This window comes from Schistocerca gregaria, chromosome 7 (genome assembly GCF_023897955.1).
Source record: "Schistocerca gregaria isolate iqSchGreg1 chromosome 7, iqSchGreg1.2, whole genome shotgun sequence".
NCBI classification, from domain to species: Eukaryota; Metazoa; Arthropoda; class Insecta; order Orthoptera; family Acrididae; genus Schistocerca; species Schistocerca gregaria.
In genome coordinates, this window is record NC_064926.1 from 198,682,241 (window position 1) to 198,696,865 (window position 14,625).

A 14,625-nucleotide genomic window follows, 5' to 3' on the forward strand; every position below is an offset into this window, starting at 1 on the left:
GCTGTACAACCATGGAAATGGCTCCTGAAAGGTGACATGACATTATCTAAGCAACATAAAATACCATATATTTGTCTCAGACTGCCTGGCAACCATTGACCTGTGCACCTGTCTAATCATCATACAGTTACTTATGCAGCTCCCCTTTGCTTAGAAAATGAAATTTAGAAGCAAGTCTAACTGCCAGTCTATACAGTCAATGTATTTGGGGTATGAGTTTACTAGTTGGTTTTACGTAATGTAATGTTTTAACGTCAGGAACTGATGTTAATGTTTTCTTGTCTCATTGGAAATCTTTGCCTCCTTATACATCTCACAGAGGCTGTACATTATAATTGCAGCAGTGAATGAGGAGAGTGTTATAAGTGTATTGCATCGCCTTCATCCTCGCCTCGAAGAACAGCAGAAAATGGCACACGAAATGTCGCTGTTGGAGGCTCTTCACGAGCTGCGTGAAAGAGAATCTGGATGGGAGCAGTCACTTCTGCCTGAATATCGTGACCTATTGGCCGCTGAGAAGGAAGTACAGCTGCGGTACTCTCAGCATCCACAGCAACTTGAAAGGCTTTATGGTACAACTGTCTTTCAATTACTTTTGTTCTTAAAATATCATTTATTTTGTAAAGCAGGGTTTTGGCAGTGTTTTTATTATCCTTTGGTGTGTCCATGTAAGATCCCCTTGTTGAATTTCCTGTGCATCAGTTTGAAGTCAGTGATATTCAAAGATGTCTAATTAAATACCACGAATAGAATCTTCCAGCTCCTCAGAAGGTCACTCAACGTAATACTCATGCTCAGTTTGACTCCCAAATAATGTATATGTCAACTACAAGTATCTTCTGTTATAGACTAGTGATGTTAGATTAAATGTTCTGCAATTTTTTGTAGCACAATGAGATTTATGGGTTGCTGGGTTACATATTATAGGATATATTCTCCTGAACCAACCTAGGCTGTTGTCCTTACTGTCCTTAGATTAGATTAGATTTACTTTCATTCTAATTGATCCGTTGTGAGGAGGTTCTCCAGGATGTAGAACACGCCAGAAAAACAATAATACATGACACGTATTTACAAATGAAATGAATAAGGTAATGTACCTTCCACAGGTCGCAAGTGGAATGATGGTCCACTTCTTTATTTTAATTGTTATTTTTGTTATTAAATGAACACAATATGAAAGAATCATTTTACAAACACTAATTTACTAAGATCTCATTAGTGCACTGAATTTAAAATAAAAATGTTTTTTTTATTTATAAGGTAACAAACATATAATAGACTACTACAACACTTATTTACAATGAACATATTACTTCACTGAAGTGGTGCAAAAGTTAGATTGTACTTACACACACAAACACACACACACACACACACACACACACACACACACACACACACTTATTTACAGTGAACACATTACTGCACTAAAGTGGTGCATCAGATCACTGGTCAAGGGTGCTGTTACTGGCTACTGCACATCAGATGCAGAAAACAACTCACAAGCCCCCATGTAATAAGAAACGGTTCAGCATCTTGTCGCTTACAATTATTCCTGGCTAAAATAAAAAAATGTAGTACAGTAGATATGAATTTCTCAGTAGAACCAACAGGGAAACATTCCACGTGGGAAAAATATATCTAAAAACAAAGATGATGTAACTTACCAAACGAAAGTGCTGGCATGTTGATAGACACACAAACAAACACAAACATATACACAAAATTCAAGCTTTCACAACCAACAGTTGCTTCATCAGGAAAGAGGGAAGGAGAGGGAAAGACGAAAGGATGTGGGTTTTAAGGGAGAGGGTAAGGAGTCATTCCAATCCCGGGAGCAGAAAACCTTACCTTAGGGGGAAAAAAGGACAGGTATACTCTTGTGCGAAAGAAACTTCCACATGGGAAAAATATATTAAAAACAAAGATTCCAAGACTTACCAAGTGGGAAAGCACCGGTAGACAGGCACAATAAAATAACACACAAACACACACACACAAAATTTCGAGCTTTCGCAACCGGCGGCTGCTTCGTCAGGAAAGAGGGAAGGAAAAGGAAAGATGAAAGGATGTGGGTTTTAAGGGACAGGGTAAGGAGTCATTCCAATCCCGGGAGCGGAAATACTTACCTTAGGGGGAAAAAAGGATAGGTATATACTCACGCGCGCGCGCGCGCACACACACACACACACACACACACACACACACACACACACACACATATATCCATCCATACATACACAGACACAAGCAGACATATTTAAAGGCAAAGAGTTTGCGCAGAGATGTCAGTCGAGGCGGAAGTGTGGAGGCAAAGATGATGTTGAATGACAGGTGAGGTATGAGTGGCGGCAACTTGAAATTAGCGGAGATTGAGGCCTGGTGGATAACGAGCAGAGAGGATATATTGAAGGGCAAGTTCCCATCTCCGGAGTTTGGATAGGTTGGTGTTGGTGGGAAGTATCCAGATAACCCGGACGGTGTAACACTGTGCCAAGATGTGCTGGCTATGCACCAAGGCATGTTACGTGGGTGCTTTCACACGTGGCTCTGCCTTTGATCGTGTACACCTTCCGGGTTACAGGACTGGAGTAGGTGGTGGTGGGAGGGTGCATAGGACAGGTTTTACACCGGGGGCAGTTACAATGGTAGGAGTCAGAGGGTAGGGAAGGTGGTTTGGGGATTTCATAGGGATGAACCAAGAGGTTACGAAGGTTAGGTGGACAGCGGAAAGACACTCTTGGTGGAGTGGGGAGGATTTCATGAAGGAAGGATCTCATTTGTGGGCAGGATTTGAGGAAGTCAACAGGTAACGATACTTTAGTGACCTGAAAATTTGTGTATGCACCAGTTACTTCTGATTTCGGAAATAACTCCTATAAAACGGAGGAATCTACATTTGCGTGAAAAATATGAGGTGCTTGGACAACAGCCTAGGTCTTCATGGCAAACGAATCTGCTCCAGTCCGGAATCCCTAAATCATTACACCAACGACCTCTAAACAGCTTTTGCATCCCGCAACTACCCTCCAGACCTGGTACAGAAGCAAATAACCAGAGCCACTTTCTCATCCCCTCAAACCCAGAACCTCCCACAGAAGAACCACAGAAGTGCCCCACTTGTGACAGGATACTTTCCGGGACTGAATCAGACTCTAAATGTGGTTCTTTTATAAATAAGACTTCCTGTGTGTGCGAGTGTATACCTGTCCTTTTGTCCCCCTAAGGTAAGTCTTTCCACTCCCGGGATTGGAATGACTCCTTACCCTCTCCCTTAAAATCCACATACTTTCGTCTTTCCCTCTTTCCTGATGAAGCAACCGTTGGTTGCGAAAGCTTGAATTTTGTGTGTATGTTTGTGTTAGTTGGTGTGTCTATCATCATGCCAGCATTTTCGTTTGGTATGTCACATCATCTTTGTTTTTAGATATATTTTTCCTACGTGGAATGTTTCCCTGTGTGTGTGCATGCATTCTACACACACACACACACACACACACACACACACACACACACACACACACACACACACACAAATCAGTTGGTTCTACTGAGAAATTCATATCTGCTGTACTACATTTTTATTTTAGCCAGGAATAATTGTTAAGTGACAAGATGCCGAACCCTTTCTTATTACATGGGGGCTTGTGAGTTGTTTTCTGCATCTGATGTGCAGCAGCCAGTAACAGCAGCCTTGACCAGTGATCTAATGCAATCATCTGTTGTCACGCCCTTTTAAGGGAAGATGCAAATCAGACCAAACAAATATGTAGCAGAAACTATAATTAATCCAAAATACAAACATAAGTAATGCACTTATATGTGAATGTACCCTTTTGCAGCACATACTGTTGGCCCTCAGGGTTCAGCTGGGTGGCAATGTTAAAATATCACAATGTTCTGACAAGTCTTGTAGTCGTCATCTTTTTGTGAAGTGTCAAGATATGTGGATGCTGTAAGGTTTATACTAGTGGTGTGCTCCCCTCCACCTGTCTGTGGACAGCTGTGTACTGTCTGGCTGGTGGGCAGGACAGGGTGAGACTGCAGTGGTGGTGGTAATGGATGCACTGTTCACATCTGTGTGTGCATTCCAGTTGGACAACACTAGACGTGTTCTCATCATATTGCTTGTAACGTGAGATTCCATGCTGCACTTAGTTGGTATCCTTTGTCTATGTTGTACAGATTCTCATGAACCTGTATTTCAATTGCTTCTTTTATAATGCTGTGCCAGTAGCCAGTTGCTCGGCAAAACACCTTTATATTCTGAAAGTCAGAGGTGGAGTCTCCATTTAGGTTATGCTCTGCTGTCAGTGATTTCTCTGTCTGTCCCAATTACACGTGCCTGATGTGCTCCTCACAGTGTTTTAAAACACAGCACTGCATTTGCCCATTGTACTGTTGGCCTTATTTGCAGGCTGTGTTGTACATTCATTCATGAAGAGAAAAGCAAGATGCTGGAAAGTGGAGAGAGGAGGAAGAAGACAAGAGACCCATGCATGGGATGGCTCTTAGCCAAAATTGCATGGCTACTTGAAAAATACAATATAAAAATGACCTTACAACCTCTGCCGAAAACGAAAGAGTGGCTTGGCATTGCCAGAGATACACTAAAACTGAATATACCTGGAATATTCAATATCACCTACGAGTGTGACCAACAGTACATTGGGAAAAACACAGCACTGAATTTCATAACACTGATGTCAGGCATGTTTGATTGGGACAGTCAGAGAAATCAGCAATAGCTAGCTGAGCATAGCCTCAAGGGAGACACCACCTCCGACTTTCAGAATGCGAATATGCTTTGTCGAGCAACAAGCTATTGGGACAGCACCATAAGTGAATCCACTAAAATACAGGTTCATGAGAATCTGGCCAGCAAAAATGAAGGATATCAACTAAGTGGACCAGCAATAAGACAAGAGCATGCTCAGCAATGTCCAGCTTTCAAGACACAGTCAAAATGCCTACACAGAGATGCGAATGGCACACCCACTACTCCACCACTGTGGCCTCTTCCTCCTCCCGCCCATTGGCTGGACAGTACACATCCAACTGCACCCATGTGGAGGGGGGCATACCAATAGTATAAATATTACAGCATCCACATACCTCAAAACTCCACCAGAAGATGATGAGTGAGACACTCATCAAACGGTCATGGTATTGTAACATTGCTATGCAGCTGGTAACCTGAGAGCTTTTCACTGTTAAGTAATACAACTTTAAATAGTTACTTAGTTTTAGAAAATATTTATGAAGGCAGATGCCTCATGGATAAGGGATGTTACTTGTGTGCATTCACATCCATACTCTCAAAACCAACATGAAGTACATGGCAGAGTGCACTTCCCACTGTCTAGATATTATGGTTTCTTTCCATTTGATTTGTACATGGAACATGGGAATGATGACTGCCTAAATGCTTCTTTGTGCACACGTAATGGAGTAAGTTCACTGCTGATCTTATAGGTTAACACCCTAAAATAATAATAATAACTGTAGTTAGTTTAGTCTTGTCCTTCTGTGGGATAGTTGAGATCCATCTTCAAGTGTAGGATCAGTTTTCTGTTTCTTAGCATTTTTGCAGCCATATGTGCTGTTTTTCTTTGAACATTCAATTTCTCCTATTAGCTCTGTTTGGTATGCATACCACACATTGAGCAACATTCTAGTATTGGTCATACAAGTCGATTGTAATCAATCTCCTCTGTGGACCAACAATGTTTTTCCAGTATCTTAAGAAAGAAATAAAGCCTTTCATCTGCTTTCTCTATGAATAAGCATATATGATCATTCCATTTCATATCCATACCAGTTGTTAATCTGGGTATTTGTATGAGTTGACTGAGTCTCCTGTCTATAAATTTAACTAAGTTTAGTCTGGAAATACTGCTGTTGCAATAAAGCAGTTATTAGTAATCGGGCAATTTTGCCAGAAATCTGTCTTATGGTTTTTCATACCCTTGTAAAGTTAGTAGAATGAGTTATCAAAATCAGAAACACTGGTCTGATTTTACTTTGTGCCTCTGCTGTCATGATGCAAAAAGTTGCAAAATTCTCAGCACATGGTTGGCATATCACTTGTTATGAAACCTTATCCTCAGTGTAAAGTGACATTTTTCATTGAGAACTTTTACATCTGATAATGGCCAAAAGGCTTTCAAACAGGCAAATCAGTGTTATGGTGCATCATGGTTGTAAAGTGATCTGTCAAGTGATAGACACTGCCCTCAGTGTTTGAAAACAGAAGTGGGCTGCACAGTATTTAGTTTTCTCTGTTGAGTACCCAATGTGGTGGGCTTTTGCCAAGGACAGGTGTACATAGGAGACTGGGAAGCATTCACTTGGATACAAGTTATTAACTACTTCCCATTGATCAGTATTCACAGCAGCAAAAGAGCAGAATACAGTGTTACACTAAATTATGTATCACCACTCATGTTTACAAGACTGGTACTTCGGCGTGTGTGTGTGTGTGTGTGTGTGTGTGTGTGTGTGTGTGTGTGGGTGGGTGGGTCGGTGGATGGGCGCGTGCCCCCGCCTGTGTGCATGCATCTTGGTTTAAAATGTCTCTCCTGTAGGCAAAAACACAAGAATCTTCTCTGCGCCAACAGCTTCAGTTCCTCTATTTTAAATGTTCTGAACCCTTTCGAGTGGTTTGGAAGGCATTTATTAGTCTGGTTTATGACCAAAGATTCCCCGTAAGCCAAATACTGATACTTGAAGTGTTTCATTCATTTGACTTCTCAAATATATTATTTACTGCACAGTGCCTTCTAAAACAGTGTTTTGAGGCACAACATTGTACTCAAGCATGTTTTGTTGTGGATATCTATACAGTACTTACACAATTCCTATTCCAGGCTTGGTCTCGGACCTTTATATTGACAGGCATAAATTTAAAGGACAGAATGTAAAAGGAAAGATTCCTCAGTTACTGGAAATCCTACGCAAGTATGACCTACAAAGCCTAATAAATTTCTTTCTTCAGTCTTAAGTGCTTTGGCATAAAATTATAAAGAACACATTTGTTCATTGCTGCAGTAAAAGAAGAAATGTGTGCATTTTAAAAACTAAATGCTAATTGTCATGAGGTTTCTGTAATATTCATCTGCAGTACTAAGAGACCTAACCAAAACATGAAGTTTCTTCAAAAACTACAGTTTGTTTTTATTTCAGTGTAATGTTAGTGCAGTTGAATATCTATTGAAATAGTTGTTCATTCCATATGAGATTTTATGTTTAAGCTAAAATACACATTGTTAACTTCTGTGTTAAAACTTCTGCAAGTTTCTGAAAAATAAAAGATCTTGAAGATAACATCTTGAATATTTGACTATCATCTACCTTATCCAACGAACTGAGTGGCATTTGCAGTGGTACTTGGAATGTTTCTGGGGTACATCACTTTCTGAGATAATTTTCTGCTATCTGGTGTATAGGCAACATTGAAACACTTGTGCCAAATTCTCTGTCAACAAAAGGAAGGGGTAAGGGTTCAGATCATGATTCAAAGCACAATTAACCTCTCAAAATTGCTTGAATAGCTGGGTGTTAATACCTTAACTGTCTGAGTGACAAAATGTTTTATCAAACATAACAAAGACACCCATGTCATATGTACTCTTTGGCAATAGAAATCAATAAACCCGCTGTAGTGATTCGAGAATTTCTGTTTAAATTCTAGAACCACTCAGCCTTCTACCATCTAGAACACACGATATTCTCGATACGAGTGTGGGATGGTAAAATCCTACCTACTGTGTGTCACATGTTTGTGTGTGCAGATTTAAAATCAGTTGCATGAAGAAAGTAGACACGGAAGTCGAACGGCACTGACAAGTACCTGTCGGGCAATCCATAGATTTGTTAGTGAGTGTGTATGGAATCTATATACAGCTTTGTGCTTATTGTGCCACGGACTATTGTTGTGTGAAACAAGAACAATTGAAAAAGTACTTATATAGACTCTTGACTTTTTTTTATCAGTTTCCTTTTTTGAAAGTCATGGCGTCCATGCAATTGTTTCTAACATACGACTGCACGAGAGAGTTACTGAAGTTACATATTATGTTGAAAGTGAGAATTTTTATTGTGCTTGAAAGCCAAATACATCGTTGATTGTTGAAATGTAAAGTTTGTATGGCTACTTATTTCACTAGTAGAAAGAGGCTAGAAAGTTCCTGTACCTAGCGTTATTTGACGAAGAAGAAGTCAAGAGAGTTTCCAGAAGCCAGCTATGCAGTAAAGAAGAGTGGCTGCAAGCCCAAAGTAAGTGCTTTTGTAAAGGAGTGGAATGTGGTTTGGGGAAATAAATCCGTGTAACCCAGACCCACACTCACACTTTTAAGTCGTCAGAATGTTAGACTGCTCAATTTATTATATATTTCTGTCATGAATTATATGGTGGTAAATTTTTGTACCATGAATCAGGAACAAAAAACCTGTCTCAAAAAAAAAAAAAAAAAAAAAAAAAAAAATCTGCAGGAAATTTGTATGTCAACTTCAGTTAGTAAACATGCCCTCAGGGGGACATTTTGCATAAAAATCCACATTTGCAGCCATTTTAGCATTGGGGTCAGTTTCACAACTTTCATGAAATGCTTCTGTAAGCACAAGCAAATAGTCTACTCTACCTGCTGCATCTGTACTGGATGTTTCACCCACTGATGCACTCCTTCAGCTGAGTACCAAACTGGAGAGACCACTTGAGGAAACTGAGCCATGACGCAACATCTCAGCCTCTGTGAAGGACTGGACAGCTGTCAAATAGTTCATGTAAACAGGAGAAATGAAATTACTGTTTATTGGTACTACATGATGCTGCTTAGCTTTGGTTTATAGTTCAACCAAAGAATCGCTTGAAAGTCACAGGCACAAGTGCTGACAACTGTGAATACACTTCACCGCCAAGGCATACCCACCAAACACTGTCATGATATTCTACGCAAAGACACCTTTGACTAGTCTCTCCAGTTTAGTACTGAGATGACTAGATTCACTTGACACTGTTACTCAGATTACCACCAGTTACTGTAGTAATGTTTGAAACTGTAGAAATAGTAGCCACATCACCTGCATCAGAATCTGCTCCAAATTCTTAATCTTCTATGTGTTCTTTTGCAACCTCTTCCCTGCGGCTCTTTACACAATCAGCCAGAATTTCTTCTGCCATGAAACTGTGCCACCTCCATGAAATCAGTCATACTGGTCTAAAAGAAGCAGTCACAAATGTCCAGCTTGTCTCTCTAACTGAGAAAATAATATGCTTATTCCGTTGAAGGGTACACATAAACTGTTTTCATTGTGTTGCATATTTTCTGTAATCATCATATATACACACTGAAAGTGGAAATGATTGATATTATCTCAGCAGCTACATTCTTGAGATAATACGTCAAACAATATTATCTGCAGTGCTCATTCTTCATTAGAAGAATCATTTCAGAGAAAACAATGAGTAAAATTGGATGTAACTAAATACTGCTTATGCGACAGTCTATTTACTTCCATGTACGGGGTGGAGGAAAACTGTAAATATGCTTACAAATGACTCCTGTATTGATTTTATACTATATGATGTAGGGAACATTACTGTGAGTTGAACTTAACCATTGTTTATATCAGAAGAGAAAATCCACAGGTAATAAATGCTAGCTGAGTGCAAAACCAGTTTGAAGTTGAGAGTCTAAAAGACCATCAATGTATATTGATACCATTAGTCATTCGTTCATTGATATGTCAAGGCTACTGATATAGAAACACAAAAATGGTATTCATACTTATTCAAGAAACTATTATTGATATATTAATACCAGTACAATTGAATATAGTAAATAAAGTAATAAAACACCCAAATCTAGTTGTATATATATTTACCAGTGCCACTTAGAGGGTTAAACAGAATACTGGTCTCAGAATGAGTGAATTTCAAATTATATTTATCAACTACATTGATTGTAAATTTTCTTCTTTATGCATTGGCAGTAAATCATCTCAAGAAAGTGAAGGTGTTTGTGAGTGAAAGATAGAAAAAGAAAATTTTAAAGGCTGATACTGTGTTTTGATCTATACGGTATAAGCTATTGATTCATTTCTGTAATCAAATATCCACTATTGTATCATTTACATCTGGAATTTTAATTGAATTGCACTTTGGTGCTTGACAAAACATGAAAATAAATACAAAAATAAAACGTTTTTATTTATTCAATAAGTAGTTCTCAGCTTTATGGTTCATCATGAAGTAACAAATGTCTGAACTGCACAGGAAATAACATGAGAAAACCTTTTTATTTTTTCAGTAAGTAGTTTTCAGCTTTATGCTTCATATGGAAATAACAGATGTCAGAACTGCATAGAAAACAACATGAGACAGACCAAAACACTTGGTGATTGAGAAATTATGGTGTATAAAATTTTGTGTTTATTTGAATAAAGTGTCATGGTAAATAAATTGGTATATTTTCATAATAATGTTGCAGAGCAACCCTGTTTCATGGTTGACTAATACATTTTTGAAGCTGTTGCTCAATACAGACGGTAGAAGAGCCAGTTCCAACTTCGACCCTGTGTCACAGTCATGATCTAGAGCGTGCAGAAAGTGCCAATAGTGCAAAACCAAGGCAACACTCATAACTCATTGCTGCACAGTGGGCAGAGCCATAGCAAGCAGTGCAAAAAGTTCATTATGACAGCACCCATAATATCATTCTACGCACTTTGCAGTACAGAGTAATAACATACATTTGAGTCCACCACTCCAAGGCATTGTAGTAGAGATGAAAAATGCAGAGGCAACACCTCTGGTTGAACAAGGGCACATGGTCACATAGTCTGTTACTATCATGTAATGTCTGCCTTTAAATACTCCTGTTTCAGACATTTCGTTCTCAGTGTTGGGTCGCTCCATCTTGCAGTCTGCATTTCAGAATTAAGGGTGGTTGGTGAAAATTGTTTTATTACCTTGTAGCTGACCTTTTTGTTTCACTGTAGGAGTTGTTGGCCATGGTAGATTGCAGAAACACTCATTCACTTCAATCTCAAAATAAATCTGCCCCAGCATTATGAACCACCTAATCTGTCTTGAGTTCAGAGGCATTTGTCGCTTGCCTGTCAGGTGTGCACTTTTGGTAATCAAGGGCACAAGCTTCCATGCACTGAGGTTGTACCACCCAGACATTTCATTTGCTGACATTGGGATTATTTAGCATGAGATTTTAATGTATGTAGATGGGCTGTGGTATGCTGTAAGAATTAGAGTAACTCCTTTTGTGTTGTCTGCAGAAAACACACATAAAAGATGGTTGTAATTGGCAAACTTCTGGAGCCAGTGGCTCCTCCTTCAGATGGTAGGATTGAAGGGGAAGGAAAGAGGGATGAAGGAAATGGACTGGAGAGGTGTAGAAAATGGGATAGATTTCAGGAAAGTCAGACAGAACCACAGGTAAGGGGGGACCTATTGTACGGTATGTCCCTATTTATGTCAGCAAATTAAGAAGATGTGCAAGAACGTAATGTGGCAATAAATCAGGTGCAAGATACAGTAAAGGTGCGCAAACCATGGTAGAGTGGCATGCCACTCAACTAATGAAACTGGAACGTAGTGTACAGAAGAATGCTAAAGTGATATGGGAGGTAGCCAAAGAACTCACAGAATGTGGGCACAATACTGTAACAACAGCCAATAATAATCTGGCAATCATTCAGAAATGATTGAGTATCTTAAGCAAGAAGATGGTTATCGCTAAACTGTTACAGATACTGGCAGACAGTATTAATGATGCAAGCCTTCAAGTGGCAGGAATGAAAGCAGCCATCATAATACAGGACATGGGCAATTAAGTTCGGCATTGATGCCATTGCAACAGTTTTCGGGAGGATTACGTCAAGCATACAGGGTTTTTCTAACATAACTTCAGCATTTAGTCAAATTGCCACAAAGGAATTTAGCACTATTTCATAGAATAGCCTCCACGGAGGTTACAACATATAATGTGAGATTACTCATATATTCCAATTTCTGGTAGTGAATGGAAACACATTTTATCATTGCTACACCATTCATTTGTATGCTATGAAGTGGGTAACCAAGAATAAACAAGTGCAGCTGTGGATGGAAGAAGTATTAATAATTATGGAACAAGATGATGCACATACTCTCATGACAATAAACGATTTGCAAGGTGTAAAACAGGGAGTGTTACTAGTTGTCCAGCTAGGATGGTACGGACGAAAACGTGTTCGTGTGAGGTACAGCTGTTCAGAGATGAAAATGGCATCATATAGTATCACAGAGAAATGTTGGAACCTAAACCACATTTTCAGAAAAAATGACCTACTAGATTTACTGTTTACCAGAAACTGTAAGAATCAGCTGTTATGAGGATGGAAAACCTAGAGGCATGTAAAGGATGGAACTACAGAACAGCGGTATCTCATCACTAGCACAACTTGAGATATAGCAGTGTGTGTGTGTGTGTGTGTGTGTGTGTGTGTGTGTGTGTGTGTGTGTGTGTGTGTGTGTGTGTGTTTTGTACCCTTTCGACAAAGGTCTCATTGGCTGAAGGCTCATTTTGTGACGACAAAAGCCTTGTTGACCGAATGCTCATTTCTGGCAGTCTTTTTTCTTGTGCCTATCTGCAACTCAACATCTCCTCTATATGGTGAGTAGCAGCTATCCTTTTCATAATATTTTTACATTCCATCCTGGATTTTCCATTGTTTGATTTTGCATAGCTGTGTTTCTTATAGCAACTTATATCTTCTACCTACACTTGAGGCAAAAGCTGCCAGCTGCCTACCATTACATCAGATCCCTATAGAATGGCTTGACACTGTATGTAACAATAAGAACTAGGCTTAATTGTCTTAATACTTGTTATCAGGTTATAGTAATCGAAGATTAAAACTAGATTTCATGGAACTGAGTGGTAATGAGCAGTAAAAGCCACTCTTGGGAGTTTTTAAACAATAATTTCCAAATGTAAACCTTTATAAATATAACCTGTGTATATGAAGTTGTTCTAGGGCAGCATCAACCCAAAATTTGAGGCAACTTTTTTGAAGAAAGGAGCATTGTTGGACAGTTCTAGGGCGCATTAATAAAGTTTTGAAGCTATTGCTTGACGCAGACAGTAAAATAACCAAATCTGACTCAGACTGCATGTCACAAACATAATCTATAGCACATGAAGAGTGTCAATTTTATGAAAGTAGGGCAATGCTCATAACTCATTGCCACATAATGAGCAGAGCCATAGCATGGATCACAAACGCTCCAGTATGACAGTGCACGGAACGCCATTCTGCAAACTAAAGTACGAATTAATAACATCCAACATGTGAACTCCACTACTCCAAGGTGTTCTGCTACAGATTAGAAATTCAGAGGTAGGGGAAAACTGTAATTGAGACAACACAGTGCACACAGGACTGTTAATGCCTCGTGTTAAAGAAGGTAAATGACTGCCTAACTTGCTACAAGGACCTTATATCTGCCTTTAAATATCATTGTTTCAGACATTCATCCTCTGTGTCTGGTCATATGATCTGCATCTCAAATTCTGTCAGAAAGACCGTCTCGCTAGGTACAGGTTAATTCTGTTGGAAAACTGTGATGTTCTGCTTGCTGCCTGTTTGAAGACTTCAACTATGAGATTGCAGCCTGTCAGCTACGGTTGGACTTCATCGCTCCATGTAGCCACAACAGCGGGTCGCACCCGTGACTGATAGATGATGTGGACCTACTGGGCCTTCCGCTGGTGGAGGGCCAAACCGACTGACTGAAGCTGCCATCTTCAGCTTGCTGGGTGGGCACATGGTTGCCACTCCCAGGCTGTACATGTACCGCCTTCTTGGCTGTATGTGGCGTTTGCTGAGGGAGGTGCTGTGGGCACAAGTTTAAGTGTGCATCCATCTTGGACAATACTGAGGCCCATCGTTTCCGCAGAGGCATGTCTGCGGGCTGCCTCACTGGCTCCCGCTACCATTTCCCACTGCTGGAGTGCTAGAGAAGACAATATTCATTACAGCAATCGCATTTTCACTCAGAGCTCGGCCTCCAAACACTTTTTAATGTCACCACCTCACCTTGACACCCAACAGTCTCCTGACCCGAGGGGTGACTGTTAGATCAAAGTTGATTTTGCTGTTGTAACTCTCAAATAGTTTTATCCATATTAGTATTATAAATGTAAAAGTCTGTCTGTTACGCTTTCCCAACTGAACTGCTGAGCCGATTTTGATGGCATTTTGTATGGAGGTAACTCGAAGGCTAAGGTATACATAGGCTACTTGGAAAGTGTAGTACAAGATGCTACTGATTTGAATGGTGTAACGTGAAATATGGAGACATACTACTTGAAAACGCTATTTACTCCTTGAGTTTTGAATTTTATCAGGTTTGTGAAAATGTTCTACATACCACAATTCAACATAACGAACATAATGCTCGTACAATCCTCTTCGTGTTTAATCCATACATTCACATTAATATTGGTTATAAGCCCAGCACATTTTAGCTGTTGAGCATCATGCATCTCTTCTAGCTTTTGAGAGGCTTGAAGACTCACAGTGGTTTTATTTAAATGCTGTATGATATACAGAGAGGCATTG

The 14,625-nt window shown here is 39.7% G+C and overlaps 1 protein-coding gene across 1 annotated transcript in view; it reads left to right on the top strand.

Annotated features, from left to right (window-relative positions):
- The window catches only part of LOC126281937 (Bardet-Biedl syndrome 7 protein homolog), a 118,547-nt gene extending 111,248 nt beyond the window's left edge, over positions 1-7,299 (top strand). Inside the window, exons 14-15 of the mRNA XM_049981283.1 lie at positions 342-572; positions 6,873-7,299. Of these exons, the coding sequence (XP_049837240.1) occupies positions 342-572; positions 6,873-7,006 (365 nt within the window). The 3' untranslated portion in view covers positions 7,007-7,299. The remainder of the gene's footprint in view (positions 1-341; positions 573-6,872) is intronic.
- Positions 7,300-14,625: the final 7,326 nt, after the last annotated feature.